This window comes from Centroberyx gerrardi, chromosome 23, assembly GCF_048128805.1.
Source record: "Centroberyx gerrardi isolate f3 chromosome 23, fCenGer3.hap1.cur.20231027, whole genome shotgun sequence".
Taxonomy (NCBI): domain Eukaryota; kingdom Metazoa; phylum Chordata; class Actinopteri; order Beryciformes; family Berycidae; genus Centroberyx; species Centroberyx gerrardi.
The window spans coordinates 17,422,590-17,437,501 of NC_136019.1; the positions used below are offsets into that span (position 1 = coordinate 17,422,590).

Sequence of the window (14,912 nt, forward strand, 5' to 3'; positions counted from 1 at the left end):
TGTCCTAATGTCTGGATCTCTGCAGATGGGGTGGATTCTCTTGTCTTAGTGTATTTCTTCAGCACAGCATTGGCAATCACCACTATCCTGATTGTTATCCTGGCTTTCTCGGTGTACAAGATGAACAAGAGAAACTGCCAATGCACAGGTAACTAATATTCTATGTATCTGATCTGTATCTGATCTGTGCATTCAATGTACAAGGCATTTTAGTAAGAGGGCTTTTCATTCTGTCTATTTTTTCATAACCAGCCTCTAAACCAAGAAGTGCAATAGCCTCTACTCTGAATGCAGCGGTAAGTACTTCCTATTTACATCAACTGTTGTATTACCATATATACACAACAATAGCATGTTTCTGTGAGCTTCTGTTACATTGCTCTGAAGTGGAATATGTTACATTATTATGGTCATTTACCATCTATACTTTTTTTACCTTCCCCAAACTTGTTTGTTTTTGTTTGTAGGACCAAGATGCAGACAACCTCCACTACGCTGCTTTAAGTGAAAACAAGGCCAACAGATCAAGAAAAAGACAGAGGGAAAACACCAAGACTGAATGTGTGTACTCCAGCATAAGGCAGTAGAGCTGGGCATGTTTCATCTGTACTGTGATTGATCAGGCTTTGTTTCTATGTAACACAGAATCATTTTATTAGTGCCTGTTTATAAGGTTAATGTAGATTTTCCTGAAATGGGAATAGTTTTGTCAAAGTGATTTCATCAAAATATGATGACTGTAAAGCATTGCCTTGCAATAATCCAAATATGTTTTCAGAGGACTCAGGTACGTGATTCACCTGTATGTTCACACTATTATCATCACTGTAAGATTGATATCTGCTGAAATTCTCTTTTTTTTAATCAGGGAAGCTGATATACAGCAATTGAGAAAATCCCTGATAAGTTTTCAATGCTGGATGCTGATGCTGAATAGTCCACTGTTCTATAAAGTAAAATCAGTAGTTTCATTTACCATCAGAGGATTAACAGTAAAAACCATGCACAGTGTAACAGTGTTGAACTTTTATAAAATTATATAAAAAACTGAAAACATTTATTTGCATTGCCATTTTTCTGCTTTCCCCACAGTATCTTTATACACAAATCTATCACTATACCTGTAGGTTACAATGCGCAGATAAGAACTACATTCACACCTCTGTGGTGCTGGCGGGGCTAGCTACTGTAGTGAGTTTCTACTGTTGCAAAATAATGAGTAAAAATAAAACAAGTTAAAAGTCAAATAATAGTACCATGTACACTGGAAGACCTGTAATTTCCACTGCATCTGTCTCTCAGTACTACATTCCCCAAAAGCATGCCACTTCACAAAGCCAACTCCTCATCATTGACAGCATAGTATGTACATGTGTAAGGCAAAGGTCCAGTTTCATAGTTATTCATAGAAACACACCACACTCATCAGTCCCTCTTAGTTTAATGATACAGGGAATAGTTATATTCAATCCTGTGTATTGGCAAATACCTATTAGTCTCAGCTGGTTGTTTGTTGTAGACATGCTGATTGCTGACCCAGAGATGTAAGACTCTTTTTATAGCTCCCTTGCGGTCGGCAGTCAAAAGATGAGACCTTTCTGTGCTTGGCTAAGGTTTGGTGTTGTACATACCTAGACCCTCTGTTGTTTTTGTAACTATGTGGTTTCAAGCAGGATGTCTCCATAGTGTTGTTTCATTGTCTTGCACAGCAGCCATATAACCCTATAACTAACTGCTCAAAGTGCAACTCATGACACACGTTGACCTTGAGATAAGGTGAGAGTGTGTGTCTGTGTGTGTGTGTGTGTGAGAGAGAGAGAGAGAGAGAGAGAGAGAGAGAAATAAAGTAATAAAAGAAAAAAAACAAAAAGGAAGTAGCTTTGAATCTGAGCTTTGGATCCTAAGACTTATGAAGACAGCTGGTGCGCTCTAAGAGGACGTTGATGAGGACCACCTCTCATTGGACGAGCAATCCCAGGCAAGAGCCTTTTCCAATCCACAAGTGTATGAGGAGAACCCTGGCCATACAGATGTAGCAAAGCATGACATTGTGTTGAAAGAGAATGCACCTGTAAGATTTCTAAGATTCTCTAAGATATCTGAGCGCCTCCTGGCTCCCTTAACGGGTAACTTCAATATTTTTCAACCTGGACCCTAACCCTAACCCCAATTTTTTGTGTCTAAGTAACTAATGGGGACAACAATTTTTGAAATTGGTCCAGTATTGAGCGAGATCGCATCAGCCAGCAGCCGCGAAATGGGCTGTAATGTAATCCGATGGGGCAATTGTGAACCGTTAATGTACATCCACTAAAAGTGCTTGTTTTTGCCACTGACAGGCTCAGATTGTTATTATAAGTGTCTGACAACATTATGGAAAGGACCCTGCAGAGAAATGAAATGTTTTTCTTTACCTTTCGCTTGATCCGGTCTGTTTGTTATTGTGTGTAACCAAGTCTTATAGGCTTATAGCCGATTCCACGCTCACTGCCGACTCCGTGGCGGATCGTGGATTTTTCCGCCGCGGAGTCGGCAGTGAGCGCGGTATCCACTCCCTTCCATAGGAAATAATGGCGCTTTGAGCGTAAACCGCTCCGCAATGTGGGGGGTATTATGTCACGCGCCCCCTGTAGTTTCTCTGTTCCCCCCCTAGGGGCCGCGCCCCCCACTTTGGGAACCTCTGCCCGAACCCAACCGGCAACACCAACCTTAGACCCGCAGTGAAGACAAGGAAGAACTCCCAAGAACACCTTATTAAGGAAAAAAAAAGAAGAAAGAAACCATCCTGCTGGGATCCTTGGTCCCCCCTTTCCTGCTATAACAGCCTCCACTCTTCTGGGAAGGCTTTACACTAGATGTTGGAACATTGCTGCAAGGATTTGCTTCCATTCAGCCAATAGAGCATTACTGAGGTCGGGCACTGATGTTGGGCGATTATGCCTGGCTCGCAGTCAGCGTTCCAATTCATCCCAAAGGTGTTCGATGGGGTTGAGGTCTGGGCTCTGTGCAGGCCGATCAAGTTCTTCCACACCGATCTTCACAAGATTTCTGTAATGAACTTTGCTTTGTGCACAGGGGCTTTGTCATACTGAAACAAGAAAGGGCCTTCCCCAAACTGTTGCCACAAAGTTGGAAGCGCACAGTCGTCTAGAATGTCATTATATGCTGTATGCTGTAGATTTAGCTTCACTGGAAACTACGGGGACTAGCCCAAACCATGAAAAACAGCCCCAGACCATTATTCCTCCTCCACCAAACTTTACAGTTGGCACTATGTATTCCGGCAGGTAGCGTTCTCCTGGCATCCGCCAAAGCCAGATTTGTCCGGCGGACTGCCAGATGGTGAAGTGTGATAAGTTCAGCACCCACATTGGCTTAACTAAGGCATGAAGACATTTCTTCATGTTACCTAAGTAATTAACAAATGCATTTGTAAATGCTGTAATTAAACTCTGTTCATAACCTATTCATGACCAATATGTCTCAGTTTTGGAACATCCTCTCCCATTAATAAACTATTTACTGACATTAACAAAGCATAGCCAAAACAGTACTCATTACAACTCCCTTTAAAAGATCCTCATCCTTCATTAATGGTTTCCTGATGATTAGTAGACATGAATTCATGTTTGTTAACTCTGTGAAATAACCCATTACCTGTTGTAAAGTGACAGCTCTTCATGCCTTACCAATGGCACATACAAGTCAGTGTGAAACATTACTTAATTAAGGGTTCCCTGGCAATGATGCATCCAGTTGGTTTTCCAACTAATGGCTTACTGCAGTCAAGACATTAATTCATGCTTCTTAACACTGATACAAAGTTGAACTCTGCCAGGACTGTTAATCAAACAAGACCACAATGACATGTTTTTTTTTGCTCCATTGAGCAGCCAATCGGGTATTCTGCAAGATGTCTATGATGAACCAATCAGACACTTGATCTGCCATTATGAAGGAGATGTTGCTCTTGGTGAATCTGGTAAGACTGCTCTCGCTTCAATAAGTCAGAATTGCTGTGGAGAAGCAGAACAAATGATGGAGCTAGGAGCAGAGAAGATGATGGTGTATCTTCTAAAAGTTTTCATGTTCTGTAATCTGTGTAAGTAACAAATTTCCACTTGTGGGATCTTGTCATGAGAATCTACATACAGAGGTGATTATATGATTTAGGCTTCCTGCTTTTCTGTTTGTTTCAGGTGTGGCACAGTTCAGTGACATCTATCAACCTGTTTCTTTCCAAACTGCGAAGCTGGGAGACCCAGTTACTATTGAATGTCAGATAAACAGTGGTATAAGAAGTAGGGTATGGTACAAATTAACTACTGGGAGGAGACTGCAGCGTGTGGCAACAATACATATGACCCATACTCACCGTTATTCAGTAAACTTTAATGGCATCAAAAATGATTTAAGCATATCTGCTACAATGTGGGAGGACATTGGCACATACTACTGTGGAGTGGGACATCTAAACTCCATCGAATTTGGACCAGGAACCTTTCTGATGCTAAAAGGTATTTTATCTGTGCAATTTACCATTAAACTTGCATGCCAAGGTAAATTAACATGAATGTGAACTTCATGTCAGTGGTCACAATTAATTTGGTTTCTTTCCCAAGGTCCAAAGATGAACAGTGACTCTGTTGTTCAGCAGCCAGTGTCTAAGTCAGTCCAGCCAGGAGACTCTGTAACTCTCAACTGTTCTGTTCACACTGGCAACTGTGCAGGGGAATACACTAGTGTCTTTTGGCTGAAAAACTCACAAAATTCTGGTCCAGAAATGATTTACTACTCTGGAAATAAGAATGACAGCTGTGAGAAGACTGAGACTGGCTCTCAACAAACTAGCTGTGTCTACAACCTTCCCAAGAAGAACCTCAGCTCTGCCGATGCTGGAACCTACTACTGCGTTGTGGCTTCATGTGGGGAGATCCTGTTTGGAAATGGGACCGAGCTTAATATTAAAAGTAAGAGCTAAAGCTAAGAGTTAAAGCTAAAGATAAGTGAAGGGTTTTATTCCAAGATGCTAAATGTTGATTTTGAGGGGTGAAATTTGAAAATGCATATTTTGATAATTAAAAGAATACAGATGACATTCTCTATAATGTCAGCATTTTCTGAGCAAAGGTCTTAAGATAGCTAATAACTTAAATGATACGTACACAGGACATTTTCCAGTGTTAATAAGTGTAGATTTTTCAGTAACAATTGTGTGCAAGGAGTGTTGAGTCGAGAGATGTTCGTCCACTAATACAGCTGATAGGGTTCTGGTCTGTTAAATTAACTATGATGGTGTGGACTTATATAAAAACTAGCAGGGTTCATTTTTACATGGATTAAATTAACACCGATGATTTTGCTGTGCATCTCAAAAGTTTCATATAATGGTTTCTGGGACACCAGAACCAAAGATGGATAGTGCACTTGCAGTTTTTGTTATTCAGAAGCTAAATGAAAACTGTTCTTTCTCTTTGCTGTGAAGGAAACTCACCACTTGACCTGAGTCCAACTGTTGTTGCACTGGCTTTGTCAAACATCGTTCTTGGGATGGCAACACTTCTACTTGTATGGGCACTTTGCAAGAGTCGGAGCAAAGATCCCACAGGTATTACAAATTATGCATTATAATCATGACCTGTACATCTGTATCAGAAGAATGACTTATTCTCTTATATTCTGTAACAAATGACATTGACAGTAGTTATCTTTGACTCTTCAGAGAAAACTGATGGATCTTCTGAAGGCAATCAGGTAATACAATTAATTTTCTTTTATTACCAACAATTGATTTATACTCAAAATTCAACACTGACATTGCAACATGTAAACTTTGTATGGCTTGTCTATCTGTCTGTTTTCCACTAGACCTTTCTGTCTCAAACTGTCAGAACAAGTCTCTAATACTTTATTTCCATTTCCGTCTTCCTCAGACTAGTGATGCAGTTCACTATGCAGCAGTGAGTTTGGCTCCCAGAAGCTCCTCCTCCAGGCCGGTCAAAGTGAAATACAGTAGAGACGCTGTATTGTATTCTGAGGTCAGGCACCGTCAACAGGACTGAGAGCTTTAGTCCTGGACTGATGTAGATATTAGGGAATAAATATAAAATGCATATCTCTTGTTGACTCTCGTACATAAAGAGGGTTAAAATATGACCAAAGACCTCTCTGTCATGTTCTTTGTAAAAGTGCCACTGAGGCTTAGCACTACTTCACTGTAATTAAAGCTGCACAAGGCAACTTTGCACCCTTGCAGCTCCAAATGGCAGCGAGGGGGACTTCAGGGACTTTTAGGACTTCCGTGCCCAGAAATTGGACACCAGTAAACTGCCCACAGCACACTCATGTTTACCATCCCAGCCAGTCTGTGATCACTTGGGAAGATCTAATGTTGGTGAGTCCAGCTTTCTCTGGATGTAGCGACACTGATGTTTAGGAGACAATTTGTATTTCATTCTCAAGTTTAATTAATTATTCTTCCTGTGAAGATAGAAGTGACCATACCGACACCAGAATTTTATACTGGCAAATACGATGAACCTACGACGTCTGGGGATGGGACACTTTTCTTTATTGCAGCTCGACTTTGTGATTTAGGCTGATAAGATGGGTGTATTTCTACATAATAATCTTGCCTAGTGTAGACTTAATATAAGTTATTTAATAGCAGGAAAAACGTAATTCATAATAATAATAATACAAGTAAATGGCTCATTTTTCTATAGTGTGGTATTCTTAAATCCTTAAATCCTAGATGCCTAAAATGCTATATTCAACATTGTTGTATAATTTCCCCACATCAAAAGAAAGTCTTTCCATTTTGTCCTCAATAAAGTATTTATTGAATAATGGAAGTGTCAGTGTATATGGCCACAACATTACAATGTCTTTAATGTCAATCAATTGTATGAGTCAAAGTCACAAAGTAGAGTGCAAAGTAATACAACCAAACAACACAATTTTATAACTCTATGTTATAACTTCGTAATTACTCTTCTGTGTAATTGCTGTTTCTGTTTTATTTCAGCTGTAATAAAAAACAGTGAGTAAGCCTGCACCCAGAATTGAACTTTTTGAACTTAACCTGGACATTGCATACTACAAACTAGACTCTGCATGGGTATGAAGTGTTCCTGGGTGAGATCCATCTCTCTCTTAACAGACAACAAGAGCACAGTACCTTTGACACTGAGAAAAAAAACGTCTCTCGTCTAAATTCCACCATGTTGGAGTGTGAAATGTCTACTTCTAAAGGTAGCGATAATATGTTATATATAGACCTCTATAAGAAACCCACGGACCGTAGTAGCTTACTAAAAGCTGATAGTCATCATCCTCCTCCCCTAAAAAATAGTTTACCGTACAGCCAACTATGTAGAATCAAAAGAATCTGCAAAAAAACAGTCGACTTCGCACCATGACAGAGATGCTCTTTAGATTCAGGCGAAGAGGCTATTCGAACACACAGATTACCAGCGCTGTGGAAAAAATCAAAAATAAAACAAGATTCAAACTCCACAGAAAAAGACAAAACATGAATCATTCTGTCATGTTTACAACAAAATATTCCAAATGTGTGCAACAATTTAAAAAGATCATGAACAAACATTGGTTCATACTTAAGTCCGATATGTCCCTTGGTAATCTTTTTACAGAGCCACCATTGGTTATTTCTCATTGTCCAAACCTTAAAGACAAACTTATCAGCTCTGATTTGGCTCCTCACGTTTGCTTGCTCCAATACCAGATGGGAATTACAGATGTAATTCTTGTGCTCAGTGCAATAGCACATACAAGTGTAATTACTTTAAACAGCCCTATTCTGGACAAAAGATCCTAATTCGTGGAGTCATCACATGCTCGTCCAAATCTGTTATTTATTTGATTACATGTCCTTGCGGATTGGCTTATGTTGGACAGACAAAAAGACAATTAAAGGTACAAATAGCCGAACATCGTAGTACTATAAGGTGTAGAAACGTAATCTATCCAGTAGCCTCACATTTTATTGAAGCTAACCACTCCATCTCCTCTTTTCGTTATATAGGGATTGAGAACAGGGGCGGAAATCACGGGGGGGACAGGGGGGTCCGGACCCCCCCTTCCTGGGAAAAACAGAGAGTTGTCCCCCTCAATATATCATTGTAAACATAACTATATAATTTTAAATAATATAATAATATGCATTGAAAGCACTTGTGCTAATTATAGACGCAAAACAATGCGTTTTTAAGTTTCGAAAGATTGAGTCCCTCTCTCATACGCCTCACAGTGGTTTGGTCCACTGCCTACCTGCCTCCCCGAACCCCCACACACACACATTAGCCCTCGGTACGAGTGTCTGTGGAGGATCTCTGGAAGTGTGTCAGTGGTGGCAGACCTCCAGTAAGTAGCTGAGGTTAACTTAAAACAAAGGATGTGTCAGACATTTTTCTTTACTTCTACCACTCAATAGAATAAAACACATTCACAATTGTAACCAGACTACATTTTGTTCCGTTACCTCGCGGTTGAATCTCGTGCGTCAGCGTGTTGGTACGGAGCCGCGTCTCCTAATGCATGTGTGTGTATGGAGGCAGGAGGTCTATCCACAATTAAAATCCTCATAACTCGCTGAATTTTCGACCGATTTTCAAGCGGTTTGGTTTGTTACAAATGCCAGACATGTATTTATGATACAGGATAGTTGGTTAAATTAAAATGCGGGATTTCATACCAAAATACTTTATCTTTTGTAGATGGTAACAGTAATATTTCTATAATATAATATTTAAGATTAACTTACCCTATGTAATTAGGTTCTAAGTATATAATTTTTTTCTTACTGCATGTAAAATGGCTGCCACTATGTTATTTTGTTCATAATTTTGGAAATAAATGAAGACTTAATTAATAAAAAAGACATAATTACAACAAACATTATGTTAAATATAAGTACGTTTCTGGCAGGCTTCATAGCGTTCTGGACTTTTACACATTGACAGCAAAACATTAGAGATCTGCTTTTTCGGGAAAACAAAATCTAATTAGGCATATATTAGCTTTAGTTAAGTTAATGGGTGTTGCATCTCACCTACTACTGTAAATAACCTACATGCTGTGTGTGTGTGTGTGTGTGTGTGTGTGTGTGTGTGTGTGTGTGTGTCTATTTGTCAGCCAGCCAGGTCAGTTAAAATGGCAGAGAAAAGAAAAACAGACATCCGATCATTTTTCAGTGCACCGAAACGCCAAGTAGAAAGACCCCAGTAATATCAAAGGCAATTTGATAAAATCTTCATAAGAAAGGAATGAAGTGCTTATGGAAATGTTTCATAATGGACCTCTATATACATTTAATACAACAGTACTTTTTGCGGCACCTTTGGTGTCCCCTTCAGGAATTGCTCTTGAGAAATTTTTCTGTTTATTGTCCCCCCCAACAGTGAAATGAAATATCCGCCCTTGATTGAGAAGGTTGACCTTCCAAGATGGGGTGGCGATCTGGAATCTCTACTGTTGAGGCGAGAGGCAGCCTGGATCCACAGATTAAAGACCCTGGCTCCTCTCGGCCTCAATGTAGAATGTGACCTTAGACCTTTTCTGTAGTTTTATTTTATAGGCCGGTCTTACATATCTTATATTTTTCATGTAGGCCTATTCTTGATGAATTGTTGTTGATTAGTTTCCTATTGGTTGTAAATGCATGCCCTCATATGTATACACTGATTTAATGGGCATTACTTATGTAATATGATGTTATTTTTGCTCTGTTCTTGATGTAACATTTAATGCGTTTTATGCCAGTATGCGTTATTAAATTCTCTACTGTTGTAGATTGAGTACTTTTTTTTCTCTTTATATTTACTTAATTGCATATGCATTTTAAAACCTTTCTATTGTTTTCTCTACTCTGTGAATCTTCATATTGAATCTGGTGTGTCCTTTAATATTATGGACATATGCATGTGAACGGCCTCTCTAGACATTCTAGCTCTAGGCTTACGCTGATTACCCTGTGATGCCATTTATTTGGAACACCTGTTTTCTAGAGTATATATGTCACTGAGATGCTATGATTTCTTTATCCTGAAGAAGGCATCAAGTGCCGAAACGTTGATTAAATTCTTACTTTTGCATCAGAGTTACGAGTGTGCGGCTTCTCCTTTCTTTTGATACTTCTAAAGGCTTAACATACATATTCCCAAGACGATAAGTGTCATATACAGGTCCGAGATGTTCTGCAGCCTCTGATGCTGTGGTTGGTTGAGTTATATGATAATATTCAAGGTTAGGCCTATAGCATCACCTGATGAAAATATTTTGATTGCAGCTCTTCTCACTCACATCCACATTACATTGTTTCTCCATTTGCTTTATTCTCACATTGCTTCCCATTGTTGCTTCGTTCTTATCAGGGCCAAGATGCAGACAATCTCCATTATGCTGCTTTAAGTCTGATCAGGAAGAGCAGACTAAGGCAAAGGGACAGCACAGAGTGTCTGTAGAATGTCTGTAGAGAGTAGAAATGAGTAGAGCACAACTATCCTTCCATTCACCTGCTTCAACTAGTAATGTTTGTTTACTCATCATGGAGCTACTGGTGGCTAAATTATTATGATGGGCCATGAAACAGAAAGAGCAGAATTTACAACACAAACTAACAATTCACAAGACCAAATGTGCAGTGTAAAATTATGGTAAAGGCATACTGAGTAGGCTTTTCCGGTTGTGGCTTGTAAACACAACGGTCAAAGTTGATCTGTCCTCTCTAGCTCAACAAGAAGAAGACATGCGCCGTCTGAATGTGGTTGCCAGAATGATACAAAACAGTAAAAAAGTACAAAAAATGAGTACAGTGAGGCAAAACGCCAAGCAGACGAGGCTTGTTCCATTTGCATTTATCAATACACAGGATATGATGTTAATATCCCTTGTGCCATTCCATCCTTGTGAGCATTCATATGGAGGCCCAATTCAGAGTTTAACAGAATGATACACTACCATACCAATGAGTACCATAGAAAACATCAGGCTTCACCGTCATAAATCTACAGTACCATAAGATAGGCAGCAACATTCACCAGCTACCTACTCTAGTTTCAGGGTGAGTGAGTGTGAGGAAGTCATTGTGGTTATCAAGTGGGCACCTTCCTTCACCGATGTTTAGTTGAATTAGGCCCACGACACCTCAAGAAGAACTGGAACAGTGTATTCCAGCGTCCCAGAAACACTCCCCTCTTTGCCCAGACTCAGCAGACCCAAGTCCACTATACTGTCGCTGCCACCTGCACCTTGTTATCAACAACACTATTTTACATCACACACTACCATCAATATCCCTTTCTATTCAGAACATTAAGTTAACATGCAACATCTGAACCCTACTAAGTCACACATAATGGCCCTCATTTACGAAACGAACGTACGACAGAAAACTGGGCGTACGGTCATTTCCACGCAAAGCTCGGCATTTATCAATTTGGACGTGAGCGGAGGCTACGATCAAATCTCACGTCAAGTCTCAACTCGTGTACGCGAGTTTTGGAGTCAGCGTTGACTTGCGGTGCAGCATAGTAAATCTGGCTGAGTCGGAGAATTGTTATTAGACCATATATTCTGACTGGCATCTAAGCATATGCAGCCACATATTCATCACTTAAAAATATGTAGCCTATGGCAAAATATTCTATTTTGTAAAGGCCTACATCGACTATGTGTCATATAGCCTATCCCTAACATAAATAGGTATTTTCAAATTGTTTGCAATTAACGGGGTTAACAGTTTTCTGGTGTAAGATTAATTTCTCTTTCATTTTGAGATAGCCTACTTGTTAGGCTAGGGTACTGGTGACATAATTATAAGCAATTAAAATGAAGCAATTAAAAGCAATGGGTAGGCTAACCGATTTGCAATGTGATAGGTTAGATGCTTATTCAGTCACCTATGTAAACAAGAACTTTGACAGTCATCAAATCTCGGCAATGGCAGATCTAGCTCTGTTAGAAGACCTCTATGCGCCCGTAAGACGCGAGAGGGTTTTTCGGGACTGCAGGGATCTTTTTATGGAGAGTGACGAGTGGCTATTAAGTCTCTTTCGTCTCCCAAGGCATCTCCTTCTGGAATTATGCCACAATTTGGAACCTCGGTTAAGGAGAGAAACCCGACGCTCGAATGCCATACCTGTGCCAGTGCAGGTGCTCTCCACGTTGGGGTTTTTGGCCACCAGGACCTTTCAGCGGGAGATCGGGGATAGGTCCGGTATGTCACAGCCAACCATTAGAAGAATGATGCCAGCAGTGTTGGCGGCTATCAAGTCCCTTTCTCGTCAATACATCAAATTTCCGTACAATGATGCTCAGCAAACCGTGATTAAGAGAGAATTTTATGAGATTGCTGGGTTTCCTAATGTGATTGGTGCAATTGATTGTACCCATGTGCGTCTGAAGCCACCATCCATGAATGATTACGCATTCATCAATCGTAAAAATTATCACTCCATAAACGTTCAGGTCATTTGTGATGCCAGACTATCTCTCCTAAACGTGGTAGCCCGGTGGCCCGGGGGGACGCACGACTAGCAGCGTAGGGACACGGCTACAGGAGGGCGCACTGCAGGGCCAGAGTCATCTCCTCGGTGAGTAACTACTGTGTTAAATTAATATTCGAAAAGTATTCCAATGACTAACAATTTGGTGTGATTCATGTACTAGGTGACAAAGGTTATCCCCTCACGGAATACCTGGTAACCCCACTGGCAAACCCTGCAACAGAGCAGGAGTGCAGATTCTCTCTCACAGCTCGCGGTTGCCTGGCTCTGTGGGGCTGGCTCCAGGCCGGTTTGTCTAGCCGAAGGCTGAACAACACCACTGGTGCCTGGCTCTGATTGATCTGAAACATCATTAAAATGAAGAAATAAATAAATGAATTGTTGTTCAACCGTGTAATTATTTAAATGTAGGCTACAAAAAATACTAGTAGCCTAGGCTATTAAATTTTTACCATTATCCGGCTCGGACACAGGTGGTGTGTCTGTGTCTCCTCCGCCACTTGTTATGCCCGAAATTGAAGCAGACCCGATAAGCGCGGCCACGCGCTCCTCAGTCTGCGTCAATGCAAGGCTGGGGTCCAGCTGGCCTCCTCCAGTCAGCGTGGTGCTGCGCCTAAGGGCCGCAACACGCTTTTGGTGGCGAGTTTGAGGTCTGACCATTTTTTCTTCACCTAAATGTAAAGAATTGCGATATAAGGTATTATATTACTATTATATATATAGGCTATACATATCATGGATGTATAAATGAAATATTCAAACCTCAGCTGGAGTTCAATTGTCGACGGCAACGCTGTTGACCACAGCAGTGATTTCTTTCTATACTGCATTTTTCCGACTTCCTTTGATGCCACTTTTCAGGCTGCCAAATAGAACTAATTGGTTCAATTGGACTTGCGACGTTAGAGTTTCTATTTTGAGGCCGGAGAAGTTTCTCTTCCTGGACGTATTACGCATCTCCATGTCGTAAACTCTAGGGGCGAGGCCTCTCAACCGAGAATATCTAGGGGCGTGATATTTAAATGACAATTGTTTTCAGCCGCCACATTTATCAACACCTGATCATTCTTACGCTGTGACTGGCGAGATACGAACGTTTCATGAATCACACGTGAACCCTGTCATAAGATGATTTCTGCGCTCGGATCTGCGCTGGTTTCTACGTTAGATTGATAAATGAGGGCCTTTGTGTCCAGTTCTATTGAACTCTATGTTTGTCTGCTCTTTCTTGTTTGGTCCTAATCTTGGGTTGTCAATTGCCTCTCCCACACACACACAAACACACACACACACACACACACACACACACACACACACAAACAAGCAACAAATCAGGCATGCACACATATTTAACAAACTGGGTTGACATTTACCTCTGCCAACAGAGTTGGACAGGGGTTATGTTTTCAGCCCTGATAGAGAAAATTAAGAAATTAATAAATGCACATGAATGCGCCAGAATCAACTAAAATCTAATACAAGAATTACCCATTACAGCCTCTGTGACAGGTTTTTCTTCTGGTGTATTAGAGAGTTTAATCAGTGAACGCTTGTACTAGTGGAGTGGATGCTGTTGGGTGGCCCCTATGCTTGATTTGGTCCTCTAGGTGCTGTCATGGACCATTTAGTTTGTTGTTGGAAGCCAAATAGTCTTGGTTAGTAGCCAGATTGTAGTTTGTGTTTTTGTCTACAGTCTTTTGCCCAATGGCCTGTTTTGGCACAGCAGTGACATTTGTCTTGACGACGGTCGCATTGGTTTGGACATTGTTGTTGACCTTTTGTTTGTTGTTTTTGGTAGCCTGGTTGGGCAACATAGAGGACTTGCATGGTTTTTCAGAAAGACCTGCTTGGTCAAGATTAGCTAAGTGCATTTTAAAATCTTGGAGAGATGATGTGTGCCATGTGGGGAGGGTGGCTCGAGATTTAAGGGTGGAGCCCATGTAAGAGGGAGCTGATGTACAGTGGGTGAGAACGTTCTCGTTAGAGTTCTATACCAGTGTTATCAGCCCACACCAAATCAAACATTTCTACGAATGCAGCAATAGACCGTTTAATGATTTTTCAATCTGCCTTTGCCTTTTCTTCACCTTCCTTGGCATTTTGTCTTTTCTCACATTCTTTTTCTTTTCACATTTCTCTCTCTGTTTGTCTGTTAGCAGGATAACTCCAAAAGTTAGGAACGGATTTGCATGAAACTTTGGGGAAAGTTTGGTCATGGTGCAAGGAAGAACTGATTAACTTTTCACACCGATTGGCCAAAGGGGTGTGTGGCAGTGGGCGTGGCTTCTCATAAAAACGCATATAACTTCAGAACGGATTCATGCAACACCATCAAACTTGATGTGTCTCTCAGCAGACATAAGAAGAAGCAAACCCTCCATTATT

The 14,912-nt window shown here is 40.7% G+C and overlaps 2 protein-coding genes across 3 annotated transcripts in view; both read left to right on the forward strand.

Moving 5' to 3' along the window:
- The window catches only part of LOC139917634 (uncharacterized), a 52,576-nt gene that overhangs the window by 1,065 nt on the left and 36,599 nt on the right, over positions 1-14,912 (forward strand). Inside the window, exons 3-5 of one of the 2 annotated variants that reach the window (XM_078281712.1) lie at positions 26-148; positions 253-296; positions 468-628. In XM_078281712.1, coding sequence (XP_078137838.1) covers positions 26-148; positions 253-296; positions 468-587 — 287 coding nt within the window. In that variant the 3' untranslated portion in view covers positions 588-628. Of the gene's footprint in view, positions 1-25; positions 149-252; positions 297-467; positions 1,057-14,912 lie in introns of those variants that run through there. The other variant, XM_078281711.1, reaches the window with a different exon arrangement.
- LOC139917635 (signal-regulatory protein beta-2-like) lies at positions 4,060-6,062 on the forward strand. The gene is made up of 6 exons (XM_071906807.2): positions 4,060-4,102; positions 4,200-4,517; positions 4,623-4,970; positions 5,486-5,608; positions 5,723-5,754; positions 5,934-6,062. Exons 1-6 carry the CDS (start codon positions 4,060-4,062, stop codon positions 6,060-6,062), a joined length of 993 nt encoding a protein of 330 aa, XP_071762908.2.

Coding starts and splice junctions, on each gene's coding strand:
- LOC139917635 (XM_071906807.2), top strand. CDS start 4,060: ATGATGGTGTATCTTCTAAAAGTTTTCATGTTCTGTAATCTGT. Junction 4,103..4,199: donor TTTCATGTTCTGTAATCTGT/GTAAGTAACAAA, acceptor TGTTTGTTTCAG/GTGTGGCACAGTTCAGTGAC. Junction 5,755..5,933: donor GATCTTCTGAAGGCAATCAG/GTAATACAATTA, acceptor CGTCTTCCTCAG/ACTAGTGATGCAGTTCACTA.